This window comes from Daldinia loculata (genome assembly GCF_022478755.1).
Source record: "Daldinia loculata strain CBS 113971 unplaced genomic scaffold F4817scaffold_1, whole genome shotgun sequence".
NCBI lineage: Eukaryota > Fungi > Ascomycota > Sordariomycetes > Xylariales > Hypoxylaceae > Daldinia > Daldinia loculata.
The window spans coordinates 702,869-718,653 of NW_026054855.1; the positions used below are offsets into that span (position 1 = coordinate 702,869).

Here is a 15,785-nt window from a genome sequence, read left to right on the forward strand (position 1 = left end):
GGCCGGACCATGTCCGCCGGGCGGAGATCTCATGTTCTTTACCTATGTAAAGGCTGGGCATATATATATATATATGTATGTACGAACCAATGACGGGGGGCGGCGTGGGTGGTACATATGTATGATTCATCAACTGCGTTTGTGCATTAGGTTGTTTATGGTTAAGAGGGAGGTTAGGTACGGATGGGCGAGTGGGAGGGCGTGGTTTGGACATGTGTAGGTTAGGGGATGGGAAGGGATGGGAATGAGAGATGAGGAGGAGGAGAAGGCTAGGCTAGGCTGCATTTATTATGTCATGGTTAGGACTAGAGAAGATCGGTATTAGATGTGATAAATGGACGTCAGGTATTATTCGATTTATTAAGTAGCCAATTCGATTTCGTAATCGAGATGTGATTACATACATCACGTACTACCTCGAAGGTACGTTTATACATCGGTAAGTTACATAAGTGTTTATGTAATGCAAGGTAAGAAACTCCGGCAGTCGCCGACTAATACATAGGTACCTAATTAATGGCCTGGTGGCATCGAAGGTCGTTTAAACAAGCTTGTCATTCCATCATCTTCTGCCGGCTATTGCTATTACTTACATTAGCGGGTGGGGGGGGTCTATTAATATGGTGTTAGCAATGGTGATAAGGTATGGACATAATGTCAGCTACGTAACAGTCAGGAATTAGTCCTTTAGCTAATTGGCTAATATATATGGTATCGTTACTTTAAAAGGTAATTATATTTAAAATATTAAGATAACCAGGTTTAAAATAGTTATTATACGTATACGATTATATTTCGTTATAATTGTATTTTTTTTAAAAATATTAATATATTAGAAAAAAGTGGCTTTTTAAACATTGTTATTAACAGTAATTACGGTTATTTAATCGATATATGTTATATATAAAATTATGTTAAGTTAAAAAATTATGTTAAGTTAAATAATGTAATATATAAAAAAAATAAAAAAATAATAAAAGGTTTTATAATTTAATATAAAACTTTAAAAATATATATATATATATATGTATACGGCGTAAACATATGTAAAAATCAATTGAAAAAATTATTTAAAAAAATTATATTAAATTATTATTACAAGATTATAAGCTACGTGTTTTACTATTACATTACGAAGCTATTACGATTAAAATTTATCGTATTATAATATATATGTATATTTTAAGCTTTTATTTAACTTGTATATATCCGGGGTTAACATTATGTTAAATATTTAATATCGTGTTAAATTTTTAACATCGTTATAAACATAATGGTTATTTAAATATCGTTAATAGGCCTGGCAATTACAGCGAAATAAACAGTATCTCGGATATAATAAATATTTTGATATACTATCTATTAATATTAAATTGTAAGTACCTGCAATAAAATCGGTATAATAAGCCTTGCAAACATTGTATTGACCTATTGATACGGTCTTGACATGGTGTCAAGGCCTGTAATTATGTAATTATACTGACACCTTTGCTGACATAATGTCAATAGACCCCCCCCACCCCATAATGTAGTTAGGTAATAAACCCACAGCGAAGAAACAAAAAGGCCTCGCCTGGTGGCTCCCGGTGGCGTGACACCTGCACAGTCGATCGCCCATCTGAGACTGGTCTAGCGTTGCATCTCGATCCATAGCGCCCTGGTGCGTTTCCGTGAAAGCCGGGGGTTAGCTTTGGGGGGGAGCTGCAGGCAATTGAGGCTCTCAATGGTCCAAACTCCTCGTCTTCCCCTCCAAATATACTCTTCCCGCCTTGACGCTTAGAGTAATGATAAGTAGACCTTAACGAACCAGAGGACTTTATCAACTACTAGACCGATGTGTCTTGGCTTACAGTAGCTTAGAGATGGGGTAAATCGAAATATGAGAGCTTCTCCAACGCCGTCGTTTACATACTTCCCCTCGGAAGCCCAAGTGGTGCTGGAGGTGGGTAGTAAAGATAATATAATCGAGTATCTCATTCTTCATATGTACATATAACACATAACACCAAAAAAAAAAAAAAGGTTTAATTACAATCACGTCACGTCACGTCAAGTCGACGCCACTATGCATTTGCCCAGTCGCTTCATTGACACCTCGATGCTCGCCTTCCCGGCCTTCATCGGAGGTGCGGAGCTCCAAGGCTCTTACATATCAGCATATGTACATACACTATGTGCATACATAGGTTGCCAGGGCTGGGCCCCTGCAAGCTCCGGCATTGCTTCGACGATGCTAGCTCTATTTGGTGTTACCCATTTCCTCTTTTAGACAGAACGTCTTTTAGACAGAACGTGGTCGAGCATTCGGTGGGGACCTATCACTACTTTCGAACCGCGCATCTTGTGTTAGCTCATCCGATGCTGCCGTGAAAGCTCTTCGAATGGTCGGGTCGTTGCTTCACTGACATCGTCTGTCGGTTGGGCTTCTTGTCGCCATTACCGAGCAGTCTTTGCTGACCATACATACCCGGGCGTTAGTTGCGCCCTCATGACCTTTCCCACGATGGGAATAATAATCCGTTGCCTCGGGCTTCTGGAGCTATTTGTAAGATTACTCTGGTCGTCTCTTCTTAGCCTCGCTATGAGATGAATGTGAGGGTTATTATTTCCTAGCTATGTATATAGGTAAATGATTATCAATACGGATAGAAGCTAGTGCCAAGTTTGCCACGTTCTCGTGGTAGGTAGTTTTCTCCACATCAGGGCTGAAGGATCGTCAACTACATTGGCTCGAGGTCGACTTCTTTCTTTAGTGTGTCCTACTACCGCTCGTTCCATCGGCCTCTACCCCTAGCTCCGACTATGCAAAGCTCCGAGTGGGTAACCATGTCCTTCTAGTCCAGCCCATGCCACAAACGCATCACCACATAGAACCCGTCATGATCCGTCGCTCGCACCCTTCCGGCTTTTGTAGAAGCTTCCATCTATATGTACAACATTTACAATCATATGATCGTCTACATAGGCGGAATACTTCGTGCGGATCTCGGCTTTAACCTATTACTTCACTCTAAGATATTAACTCATCACCAATTATTGGTCTTCGGCCCTCGGGATGATGCAACTATACAGCTTTCCATCTTAGATGCGAGTGCAGGGGGCCCGTCTCCTATATTATGAGCCTCGTCCCCCTTCGTCTTCTGACCCGTCTACCTCAAGCTACTACTTCAGCTACTCAGCGAATCACAGCAACTACCGTGATCCAAGGCTAATATCAGAACATTTCACCACTTCTCACTTTGAAAGTGAAGATTCTTATTTCGAGAACACTCTCCGGCTTGCCTGGTAGATAGATATTAACAAAACAGGCCATCGACATGGCTGTCATATTCCATCGTGCGAACGAGGCTCTCTCGATCAACCCTCCAAGCGGCAGTGAGGCGCTGAGCGTAAACGGTAGCAACTGGTTATGGGCAGTGACGGCTGTCTACGTCGTCTCTTTTCTTACCTTCTACGCTACTAGCTTCGTAGCTCGATCTGGCGAGAAGATCTTCCATTATCTCTTCACCATCGCCCTCCTTGTCGGTTCCATCTCCTACTACGCCATTGCTTCTGATCTCGCCTTCAAGGTTGTCCCGGTTGCCAACTACAGGCCTACGGAGCCATGGACACGACAGATCTTCTGGGCTGAGTACGTCAACTGGGTCGTCAGTTTCCCCGTCGTCACGATCGCCCTTGGCCTCCTGAGCGGTGTCTCTTGGGCAACTATCATTTACAACGTCGCTTTAGCATGGACCTGGTGAGTAGAACTCGTAGTATCCAATATAAATCTTCAAGATGTGCTAACAGATAGTAGGGTTATCTCTTACCTTGTCTCCTCCTTCACGGCTTCCAACTACAAATGGGGCTTCTACGCTTTCGGAACCATCTCATGGGTCCTTCTCGCATTCAGCACCCTCTTCCACGGCACAAAATCCGCCAGGCGCGTCAATGTTGCCCGTGACCGTAAGTCATACCCTAAAATAATTACTTATTCCTTGATAAATGGTGATTGCTAACTCTGATATCGCAGACACCCTTCTTGCGGGATGGATCAACCTACTCTGGCTCCTGTACCCGATCGCTTGGGGTCTATCTGACGGCGGCAACCGCATCGGCGTAACCCCCGGATACATCTTCTTCGGTATCCTAGACGTCCTACTTATCCCCGTGCTCTCCTTTGCCTTCCTCTTCCTTTCCCGAAGGTGGGACTACGGCCGACTTAACATCGCCTTCACCCGATACGGCCGCGTCCACCAAGCCGGTGAATTCCCCGAGAAGACGACTACCGCCCCCGCGGCACCCGTTGTCGGCGAGCAGGCCGCGTAAATAAAATAACCCGGAGTATCAGCATGGATCGCGCGTTCTTGCCTAGTGAGTGCTGAACGTCGCTTGCAGGCCCTCGGTACTATGCATATGGATATGTTCGAAAAAACTCTCTCACCTAACCTCGTTTGGTGTCAACCATGGTAGGCTGGGCCTGTCACTCTTTACGACTATAATGACCGACGAATCGTGACGACCTGGATTAATTGGGATGCGGGATCGGTCGCGGAATATTTTATGATTTATATATTATACCCCTTCGCTCGTTTAGATGGATGGATGGATGGATGGATGGGCATTATACCCTTCGTAGTAATAGGTGTGGGTGTTAGGGTGTGGTTGGGTTTAGCAGTCTATTAATACATAATGGTAGTTGAGATTAATAAATACCCCTTCTCTATTCGGTATAGATGTTGCTTGATGTTGTTCCTTGGGTGAATTCAGATGGTTCGTTGCTGGATGGGCTTGTTGTTTGGTGGCATATTATATCATTTAAGGGCTTCCTTCAATCGTCGACGTAATAACGATTAATCCTTCAGCTAGAAACTCTTATTTCTAGTGTACATACGCTATTACATTCCTACTACATTCCTACGGATACTCGTAATACACTAAGCAATTGTATGAAGACGAATTCAACATTTAAAGGAACGATGCAATGAGATGAGAGAGAAGCTCTAGGGTCTACGAAGACGGCGCCCATACCTAGGTCAATGGGTAAGATTCATAGTCTCATAGATAGCCGTGTGTGTGTGTGTGCCTAGGAAGACATCGCGCTCGAAGCTAAAAAGCTTCCCGTTGACATCCGCCCCATGGCCTACCTGAGACAGCAGCCCATCATCACCTCGATGTAGGTTCTACTAGGTTAGGGCTGTATGTTCCCCCTTCATGGCCTCTATAGTAAGGGCAACATTGATATCCGGTGACACATGCTAACATCTGGCTCGAGATATGAACTACTCAACATAGGAAGGGTCTACAGACTAAAGATAGATGTACGACGAGATAGCAAGGCGTGGTTTTCTATGGTATGTTGTACATCTCGGTGTGTCGTAGATGTGATGGCCGGAATGCCTACCTACCTACCATATGTAACTATATAGAAAGGCGACCAAGGAAGCAAAAAGTAAAGACTGTGGGTTTTAGTCCGACATTCTCCCCTCGAAGGGGCAAAAAGAGAAGCTGCGGTGAGTGCGGATCGAACGCACGACCTTCAGATGTTAGAATGAAGTTCGACTTCAGTCTGACGCTCTCCCAACTGAGCTATCCCCGCCGATTGATGAAATTTTAGGGCCGTATAATGGGTTATATTTCGGTCGTTTGTAGTGTAGTTTCGTGGCTAGCGGCGTTTAGGGCTGTGCTATCGCTTAGTGTTGCGGGTCTGGATGTAGGATTGTGGGGTTAGTGGGTGTATGGAATGGTTTCTCGGTGCTGAAGATTGTTTTTGCGGATTTAGGTGGTAGGTTGAAGTGTGTAAGTAGGTTCTGGGAATACGTGGGAGAGTGATTACGGTGCAATATGACGGGCATATTAAATGTTAAAGGGATAAGATGGCAATAACAGCTAGATCTTACTATAGGAGAGCATAAGCGCTTGAATTGCATCGGCAAAGAACACTTCGATGATGAACGGATGACTTTCGAGGATAACAATCTGGATACAAAACTCAACAAGACTTATATACTTTTCAGCGAACTACATGATATGGTAATTTTATATCATATATCATACGAGTCCGTTAAGTTAATTCTAACAAGAGGATATATATAACTAGAGATGGTAGGTCTAAAACAATTATCGATGTAATGAAAACCTTGTAATTCACATCCAATTATATCGGCTTCGTGATTGTCTCACACTTTATTCTACAGGCGAAACCGGGGTCAGATCTTTATGGACAAAAGATTTGAAGCTTAAATATGACATGCCATTCTAGGGGATCCAAGTTAGATCCGAGAGCAATACTTATCTGTATATGAATTTAGAAAAATCCTAGAGCAGATCAACTTGGACTAAATTCTTCGTGATGAATATAGTTTACAGTCTCGGACCTTGACATCTAGTGTAGGGCTCGACTTGTAGCTACTTGAATACTGTAGGATGGGTAAGTTTCATATTCAAAGAAACCGCCATTAAACAGGCCAACATCGAGAAAATTGGAGTCAACAGCTCGATGGAAACATTTCCCATTCTAAACGTAAGTACATAGCGAAAGTGCATCACCACAAGTGCAGCCATCCGGCGACACATCGGGTCAAACTCGGAGAATTGTGCAGCCCCGCACCAGCCTGCGGGGCAGTCTAACTTTGCGCACCCACCAGACGCCACTAGAATATAAGTGCAAAATCCAAGCCAGAACTTCAACCGAGGCACTAAGCCTCCTGCACCTTCCAAGAAATGGTAAGATGGCCGAGCGGTCTATGGCGGTAGATTCAAGAGTCTGACTCTTCTCTCATCCAATGGGAATCCTACTCCCGAAAGGGGCCGGGGTTCGAATCCCCGTCTTATCAAGGAAAATGCAATTATTTTTTTTTGTCTTTTGGCAGATTTTTTTTTTGTTGGTTGATGGCCAGCCCAACTACGTAAATAAATTGGACGATATAAATAGTTGAGTTGATATGAGAATCTGTACTGAATGCTTCCCAAGTCTTGAATTCTATTTTTTTTTCTTCCCTTTTGCTTTCTCGTAGCCCAGCGTACGGAATAGCGGGTAGTGTCGGCCCGTTCGTTTTACTCGATTCCTCACGAAGTATTTCTATTAACTATCTTATGCTCTTTTTAACGTCATATTTATTCACTGATAAAACCAACGCCTCTCCTGTGCATATAGTCGCATATTTAGCCATTGAAGGTCTACCTAGCTTACTGATTAATTAAAGCGCGTAATTTTCAAGGAGAGAGCCAAGGCAGTTAGTTGTGTTCTGGATAGAACTCGTGGGCTTCGAAACTGCTCTTCTTACATAGCTAAGTAGCGAAAATCACTGCTTGCCTTTAGATATGAGTTCTTAACAAGTTATTGTTATACTAATAATCCAATGTCATCTATAACATTATATTTCTATTGTGAATATCAAATTATAGTTTCGACAAGTGCCACTATCACCAATCTCAAAGTACGAGTAGCAAGGAAGTTCTAAACATAGATGAGAGAATCATTGACACCAGGCACACAGATCCCAATGTCAAGGAATCCTTGGTTACAAGAGAAACAAGCGAATAGACTCACATGAGTTCAAACTTACCTTTGCTAATCCCAACTTGCATGTCCTGGTACCCGATTAACTTTACCATAACCTGTTTCTTGCCTCGTATCCGCCGTGATCGACAGGAGAGCTGCTGGGAAAATACGATGTAACAAAAATATGATGATTCTACGAAGAATCTAAGTTTGGAATAGTTGTGAATAGTTGCCTTACTTTATGAGTGACTCGTAGTCCCGCAATGCCGCGCTCGAAGCGGTTACTTACCACCTAATTATCCCTACCCACTGGATGTTAACGAATTTATTATCACCATCATCTCGGATGATCTTCAATCCTGCGCACACTTATGCTTGAGGATTCGAAACTGGCGTCCTAATATCGGGGAAGAGTGCTAATACCCATTCCACTCGTGCCGACAAACGCCAATTTCCGACATATCATAACGATGGCATCCCTAGCCCCCATCATCCCTCCTATCCTCCTTCTCTACACGGCACCATGCCGTGCGCAAGGCCTAGGCGAACACGATACCCCCGTACCAGAGGACTTCCCCAAAGCATTCATCACCGCCATGGCCGTGGCCATCGTCAGCGTGGTGCTGCTGCTCACGCTAGTCTGCGTGCTCGCCCACTCCTGGCAGTACATCCTATGCCGGCACGGGCGGGCGACGTCCTCGGGTGTGCCAGAGCGCTGGTTCGGCCCAGTATTCGAGTGGCCGCAGCAGCTGCGCCCGCTGTCGAGGAGTAGTTACAGGCAGAGGAGGAAGAACCGCCGACGGCTGCGGGACAGGATTAGGATGAGGATGGGATGGGGGGATAAAGGGGTGGTGGGTGTGGGTATGGATGTGGGTGTGGGACAAGCAGAGAGGGCAGACCTGGTGGTGGGAGGGGGGAGCCGTAATATGGGCTGGTAAGGAAGGGAGTATGGGGCCCGGCATGCGGATGTCAAGCACCGAAATTCCGGATACGCGCACTTCTCGGTACCGGGTGCTAGCCGCTTGATATCTCATAGGCCTGCCACAACGCGTGTTGGTGGCTTTGGAAAGGAGACTGTCCCGTGTCCTAAATACGATATGATATGATAAGACACTATTGCTTTGCCTTGCCTTGCCGCTGCTGCTGCAAACAAGCTAGGTATATACCTACCTACATAGTGTAGATAGACGGGACCGACCTTGGGTTGAGCACTGGTCATTTGTGACCCGACGTATCATAAAATGAATGGGCTTGATGTTGTTGTTGTTGTTGTTGTTCCCGGTCAAGTTTGCTTTGCCGTTAAAAGAGCTCTGGCGATTAAAGAGTATTGTTTGATCACCAGGCCAGTGTGACAAACTTGGTTTCGGCTACTGAGAAAGCCGTGTAACTTGAGCGACGCAGATAACCGGGGGTCTCGACCTTTGGTTGGGTGCGAAAAAGCAAATTCTTCTTCTTGGCTTTGCTTTGCTTGCCTGCGTGGATCGAGGCGTGGCTGGCTGGAAATGAGTGCATATTCTAACTGTCTATAAGCGCCGCTTAGGATGCCTACCTATCTCAAGAATACTCTGCTACTTCTGGAATCAAGTCAAGTTTACCTTTCGATGCAATAATTTTTGTATACATGGGAATCGATCTAGTGTTACCGGCCGTGCCGCATCTCGGACTTCAGACGGAGTGATTTGGACACAGAGCTGGCATTAGGAGTGCCGCAACCGATGCCGGCTTCGGTATGTATCATGTGTTATGTTCACAAAGGCGGGATACACCACATTGTTTCTTAGCCTAATTTCAAGCATCGCCGAGAGATCGAAGATCGACTCTCTCGTGAAGTGCTCACGCGGTGGCGTATTAAGAACTACGCCGTGGATTTCCTTAGTTGGACAACTATTGGGAGGATCCTTCATTATCATGTAAGACAGCTAAGACAATTGATGACCCTCTACTATATAGTAGCCTCTGTTTCTTCAAAATGGCGCGAACAAAGGCTACACGGCAGACAGCAAAAGACCTACTACCTACCTAGTCACGGTTACTATACCGGTCGTATTCCTTAATGGAATATCCTTATGTGGGCAGCCGGGATAGGTTTCACGCATCTCGGAGTCATACTGCTAAAGTCGAATCCATATCCAGGTACACATAAGTTTAGTACGGCTCCTCGACTGTTTGTGATTAGTTACCCTCTCAACGTAGGCTCGAGGGTATATGGTTTGTACCTAATAATTCGATACGGTCATGAGCGCGGAAAGCAGATTGCCTAGCCACCATCGGGAACTCGGGAATATAGAGATAAAGTTCTCATGATGTCCTTGTAATTGAAGTGACTCGTAATGTTAAGATGCGCTTCTAGACCGCTCTACTAACTTACGATAACACTTATCACTAACAATCTGTTATAAATGACGGCGGGAGTTGGTGTCAATAACCGCGTCATAAATCCATTCGACACGTATGCGGTAGACGACCCCGCGGCTGGCCACTGGCTTGGCTACGCGCGCGCGAGGCAAGGAAAGTGTAAACGACGTTGCAAGACATACACGTGGACTGGAACGACCTGGTGAATATGCCTACATAACCTAGTCTATTGGCGGTGGCGGGTTGGGACATGCGATAACTCAGCTTAGAACGTTAGGTAGGTTAGGTGGTTAGTGTAGGTACCTGGTTAGGTATGCCTGGACGTTGGCGGTTTTGATTTGCTAAAATAGTCATTCTTTTTGTCCTAGTCATCGAGAAGTAGTCGCTGCTGTCCAACGAACTAAAGACCCTTGTAAACGTTATACATTCCTTGGGGCAACCGGTGCCGCAGTGCCGTTAGCTCGGGTTTCTTTATGTAGGGGTTGTAGGGGTAGGCTGTGTTATTACACATTGGTAAAGAATAATGGATCATGAATATGTAGTACCACGTACTTTCATAAGACCACTAATTGGGAATAGGTACCTGTCGAGTCAGGTATTCCCAGAGCAAAGGGCCGACAGGGTTTCGGCCGTACTTGTGCCATGCAATGACTTATATATGACCTATCACGATGCTAGACGTAGCTTCGGTCCCAAGCGGTCCCAACTAACCCCTAAGACTAAGACGAGCTCATCCTGATAAGTTGACAAGTTGATAAGTGGACTTTTGACCCGTCCCGGGCTTGAGAATCGCTACCCCGACTTCGACAAAGTTAAACCTTACATACGTAGCGACCGTAAGTAGTGGAGGAGCCGGCAACCGGGCAGCACGTCATCTCATCTTGACACCAGGCGAGTTGTGGTGCCGAGTTTATTTCTAGGTGCCGCTTGTCAATGTCAACGTGGACGTGGGAGTAAGACTCGGTTCCAACGCCCGTGGAAATCTTAAATTCTTGACTCCTTGACTCCATGTAGATATGCAGCGCATAGGCCAATTGACGTATCAGATGATATAGATCCACTCAGTCCTCGTTTCTGATCTTCGGTCTTAAGCACGTTTGCGCCGATGGGGTCAAGTGGATAATGATTGGTATCCCGGGTGTCTGGGTCCGTAAATTATTGTAAGTGCTGTGAATGGTCACTATTAATTGTCTCTAGCGAGCTTGCGAATGGAACCAAATTTTGCTTTCGGTAGGAACATTGTCGATTGACATGTTGTCATTTACCCTTAATGGGGACAGAATATGATCTAGGTAAGAATTCCGAAGCTTTCAACGGCACAGCGTTTAAAGTAGGGCGTTTAAAGTAGGGGCGACTTAAGCCTACTTTAGTATCATCATTCGCTTAGGTACTTCTGAGAACAGGCCACTTAAAATAACACTAAACGGCATTTAACCTTAGCTCCGGTACGTACTGTTCGTAGCAAACAACCCTTATTATTAGCAGACATTAGCGTAGAAAATTACATAATGACTACAATACAAAATATGCAACTTGATATGCAGATTTAGAGCATAGAGTTCCATATTTGGAACAAAGGATTATTTAACGTCGTTTACTCGGTCTCATCAGGAATATAAGAAATATACCTAGATACCATACAGTGAGATAAAGATTTCGGCGAAAAGATAAAAACATTCGGGTTCTACCCGCAATGCGTCCAAGCCCATGTGGTAATGCCACTGATTTCATGCATGATACCCAGGTATATTACATCTAATATATTTTGCGATCCACGATTCCAGAAAAAAAGATAGCTAATACGAAAGAGGAATAGAGGCTATTTAAACATCTGCTGTTGGTGCGAGGGGTATATACATACGAAATTAAGCAATTAGGTAATTAGGTATATATGTACACATATAAGAATGGACGTACGTTGGCTCTAAATAATGGGTTTAAACGATCGGTCGGACTTATCATTTCGGCCACAACTTAGTCTCCAAACAAGCATGAGGAGGATCGCTAAACATTACCTAAGGTACTGTTTGCTAAAAATTGAGTCGTAAAAAGAGTAAGAAAATGAAGTCTCATCAAATGCCATCTTTTTTTTTTCCCTAATCAGTCGTAGTGCTGTATCAAAAAGTGCCAATAACCAGGCCTTTCCTTTTCTTCCTCTTGAATACATCCACGTAAGCAAACGACTAAGACATTCCATTGTAACTATTTGTGCGGATAGAACTCGAACCTCCCCTCGAGTAGATGCGAAGCACGCGTCTATTATACCTATGTACCTCATAGTATGCGCTAGCGTACGAGAACATGGTAGTATTTGGCATCGCCTAAGGGCCTCATCTGCTGTTTAGTGCTCCACGCATGTACTGCAAATGTCGGCTCTATCCGCGGTTACGGGAATGGGGGAACTAGGTAGGTCCGTTATTTTGGCGCCTCTCTGAAGTGGCCGGAATTTTTTTTTTGCAAGACATGGCCTCTTTTAAAACGCGAACCGTTCTGAAAAACTTCAGACGATGGAAAATCCTGGCTCGTGGTAGACCCGCTGGTTGGCCGGTTGCGTTGCTGCGGCGCTGCGACTCCACCGGTTTATACACTGCATCGCCGCGGAACCTGCACGCTTCTGCACGTCTATGTAAGAAGCGACATGTAATTTTACACAGTACGGGAATTTATATACTAACACCGTCTCCGGTCCAAGGAGACGGGACTGGCTTAACCTGAGGTTCTTGGCTTTGTTGAATAAATCCATTCGGGGATTTGCTGCCGGGTTGAAATTGAGTGGAGGACCTTCCATTCTTATACAAGCCGCTTGGTCAGAATGTTCCAGGCACCCCTGTCCTTGGGATTTTCTGGGACGGGTGCTGCTTAACCTGCTTAACGGTTACAGTGTGGGTATGACTTCCCAGACAGGGACAAGCGATGGAAGGGTAGTGGGTATTACGGGTGGGGCTTAGAATCCACTTAGGGTGGGAGAATACTATATCTCATTGGTGAAACACGACCCACAGGTAGGGAACCCGATGCAATCATCTTCACCCTGCTCTGCCTGCTTCCCCCGTGCCTCCCCGTACTAACTAACCCCCCCCGGTTGATTTCGCTCGGGCCAATCCCATGTCCCTTGCACTCGTGCTATCGCCCAATCTGCCAAATGCCCTCTCCAGCGCTACCATAGGCTCCCACGTCCCAAACTAGCCCACTCTCAGCATCCACACAACTGGCTTCTCCCCTTCTCTGGGCGCCCGGCCCGGCTCTTCTCTTCCCTCTGTTTTCTCACACATCAAACTTTCCATCCCATCATTCTGACAACTCGGACGACAAACTCGCCAGCAACCGTCTGCTTCTTGTTTGTGGGCCTCGTCGTCGGCCAGAATCAAAGATACTTCTGACCGTCGAACTGAGTCGATCCCGGTCACCCACGAATCAAGGCGGCGAGACAAAGTTCCAGGGAGCAACTGCTAAAACTCCAGGTCACATCTGATTTTAATATCTACCGTCATCGTTCCGACCGTTCGCACCGTCCTCGAGTTGCCTCGCGCTAGAAGCCAGTGCTTTGGGTCCCCTACTAAACAAACTTCGCCCTCGACCCAGTTTGACGGATTCCTTTTTATCTATTTCGCCTGCCAGTTTTCTTTATTTATGCCCGCGAGCAAGTTAAACCTAATTCCGCTTGTCTGGTTCTGGTCCTCTTTCACCTGACGGACCGAGCTTCTGGGACCGTGGGATTGCTGGTAGGATTTAGTTTTGGGAATACATCAAATTCCCCATATCATTACATACGTTTTTTTCTTTCTTTCTGAGGTAGAATGTCCACAATGCTTCCCATTCAGGTATGTCGCAATCATAGTCGAACCCAATACCATTTTTGGCAATCCATCTCGGTCTTGTCGCGATGCCGTGCGATTGGTCTCCATTTTGAACACCTTTTCGAACGATCATTAGGCGTCGGCGCATTATCATGATTATTGCATGCTAATTTAATTATGATATAGCCCGAGTCAAATCTGGTGAATGTCATTATCCCTCAGGCAGAACCGAAAATGTTCGCTCGCGAGCAGCGCATTACTAGGGGCGGTAGACATTTATGGTACCAATTGGACGTTCTGCAGCAGCCCGAACGTGCGAGAGCATGTGGTTCCGGACCCAAGTGTATGGAAAGCCACTTACTATGTTTCTGACCAATACCGAGTCTCAAATGTGACTAACCAAGAAATAGCTTCTGCCGACCGTCGGCCAGTCGATCCGCCGCCTGTTGTGACCCTGAGGGTCTTTGAAGGAGAGCATTTCGAAGGTGCTAGGGATATCACGTTCGACTATAATGTCGATTTCTTCTGTTACGCCTCACTTGAACATGCCCGCCCCATGGCCCACGGCAGGGTGCAAACCCCGGCGGCCACGTCGCCTCCCGTACTTACCGGATTCCCAGTATCAGGATGCTGTTACCTCGACCGACCCGACCCAGCTGGATACTTTTTATTCCCGGATCTTTCAGTTCGCCACGAAGGACGTTATCGCTTGGTGTTCAGTTTATACGAGTTGATTAAAGAGGAACAAGACCAGGACCGAGATGCGCCCCTTCCGGACCACGATGATGGGATGTCAGATCTTAGTGCAGGAAATGCCAACCACCGAATGGACCTCAGGTCATCAGACTTCATCGTCTATAGCGCGAAGAAATTTCCCGGGTTAACCGAGAGTACCTCCCTGAGCCGCACGGTTGCCGAGCAAGGTTGTCGAGTCCGTATTCGTCGAGATGTTCGCATGAGACGTCGCGACACCAAGGCATCTGCAGCTAGCGAATATGACAACAATGCGGAAGAAGAGTACGCTCGACGTCAGAGACATAGAACGCAGACTCCGGAAGCCTATCGTGCTCGGTCCATGAGTAACTCGAGCATGGATCGTGCCTCGTATGCACCGGAGCACCCGCGGCGCCCATCGAATGCTGAATATGGCCCGCCGCCACCATTATATCAAAATAGCCAAGCTCCTTCGACTATGCTCAACTTCGGACATGGTGGAAATACAGGTTTCGCCCAGCCTTACGGACCTGCACCATCTTCTAGTCAATCGACTCCCGTGTCTCCTGCGGCATCGATATTCCCTCAGAGTAACAACTTCCCACCGCCGCCGCCATCACCTAGTTATGCACCTCCGGGTTATCCTCATTACGAATCCCCTGTTAGTGATCCGGATCTTAGGAGAAGATCTTCATCCAGTTACTCGACAATCTCGGCCAAACCAACGGCCCCGTATCCACTGGCCCGAGCACCTACTCGGCCGCCTACCTCCTCTTCCGTCGGGCCCATGCCTCCGCTTTCTGCTATAATTGCAAGCCCGAAAATGTCTCCAAATTATTATCCCGATCGTTCCGGCTCGATATCAGCACTTTCTAGACCGATGTATCCACAGATCGAGTCTCGATCTGTGAAGCGCTCAATCGATGAGCTCACATCTAGTTCCCAACAGGGCCGTAATGTCAACGGTGACCGTCCTTCGATAGACTATCCTGGAGTTCCGTTTTATAGACGGGCCGACGGCTCGCAGCGGCCAGCCGCATTCCCCGATTCCATCGCGTAACGAATATAGCATATTTACGGATGTTTTTACTGACAATGTCAACGGTCTGCAATGGAGTTGGGTGTTGATCGGCGCCCATGACCTTTGCTGTTTGCTTTTTGTATATACTCTAGGGAGCTGTATTTGATTGATGGCAGCATTTTTCATTCTCATGTTCCCGCCAATTTTTTTTATTTTTACCTTACCACTCATTTGCATTAGGTTCATCATTTTAGCATATCAGGCTTTATCTGCCGGGATGTCTTGCGATGTTTACGCATTTTTCCTTTCCACATACAAATACTTTATATCACCGGATTGCTTAGAAATTACTATGATTGCAAGATTTCTGCATATACCAAGGCAGAAGGTTACAAGGCGGTGCTGAACGGCTGGG

The 15,785-nt window shown here is 45.9% G+C and overlaps 3 protein-coding genes and 2 non-coding genes across 5 annotated transcripts; 4 read left to right on the plus strand and 1 right to left on the minus strand.

Annotated features, from left to right (window-relative positions):
* Positions 1-3,317: 3,317 nt before the first annotated feature.
* F4817DRAFT_311068 (family A G protein-coupled receptor-like protein) lies at positions 3,318-4,308 on the plus strand (the record flags this gene model as incomplete). The annotated part of the gene is made up of 3 exons (XM_049299945.1): positions 3,318-3,739; positions 3,797-3,945; positions 4,013-4,308. The coding sequence occupies 3 exons, from the start codon at positions 3,318-3,320 to the stop codon at positions 4,306-4,308; spliced, it is 867 nt and encodes a 288-aa protein (XP_049163923.1).
* A 1,180-nt stretch (positions 4,309-5,488) lies between these two features.
* On the minus strand, positions 5,489-5,578 carry F4817DRAFT_t4. The gene has a single exon. It is a non-coding gene; the product is annotated as a tRNA-Phe (tRNA).
* Positions 5,579-6,704: 1,126 nt separating this feature from the next.
* Positions 6,705-6,815, plus strand: F4817DRAFT_t2. The gene has a single exon. It is a non-coding gene; the product is annotated as a tRNA-Leu (tRNA).
* Positions 6,816-7,953: 1,138 nt separating this feature from the next.
* On the plus strand, positions 7,954-8,421 carry F4817DRAFT_311069 (uncharacterized protein; the record flags this gene model as incomplete). The annotated part of the gene is made up of 1 exon (XM_049299946.1): positions 7,954-8,421. The coding sequence occupies one exon, from the start codon at positions 7,954-7,956 to the stop codon at positions 8,419-8,421; it is 468 nt and encodes a 155-aa protein (XP_049163924.1).
* Positions 8,422-13,320: 4,899 nt separating this feature from the next.
* On the plus strand, positions 13,321-15,636 carry F4817DRAFT_7370 (velvet factor-domain-containing protein). The gene is made up of 3 exons (XM_049307845.1): positions 13,321-13,659; positions 13,822-13,978; positions 14,046-15,636. Exons 1-3 carry the CDS (start codon positions 13,636-13,638, stop codon positions 15,407-15,409), a joined length of 1,545 nt encoding a protein of 514 aa, XP_049163925.1. The 5' UTR covers positions 13,321-13,635; the 3' UTR covers positions 15,410-15,636.
* The last annotated feature ends 149 nt before the right edge of the window (positions 15,637-15,785 follow it).

Bases quoted from the DNA above. Each gene is read 5' to 3' on its own strand.
- F4817DRAFT_7370 (XM_049307845.1), top strand. From the start codon at position 13,636: ATGTCCACAATGCTTCCCATTCAG. The intron at 13,660-13,821 runs GTATGTCGCAAT...ATTATGATATAG, and splicing joins CCACAATGCTTCCCATTCAG to CCCGAGTCAAATCTGGTGAA. The intron at 13,979-14,045 runs GTATGGAAAGCC...ACCAAGAAATAG, and splicing joins ATGTGGTTCCGGACCCAAGT to CTTCTGCCGACCGTCGGCCA.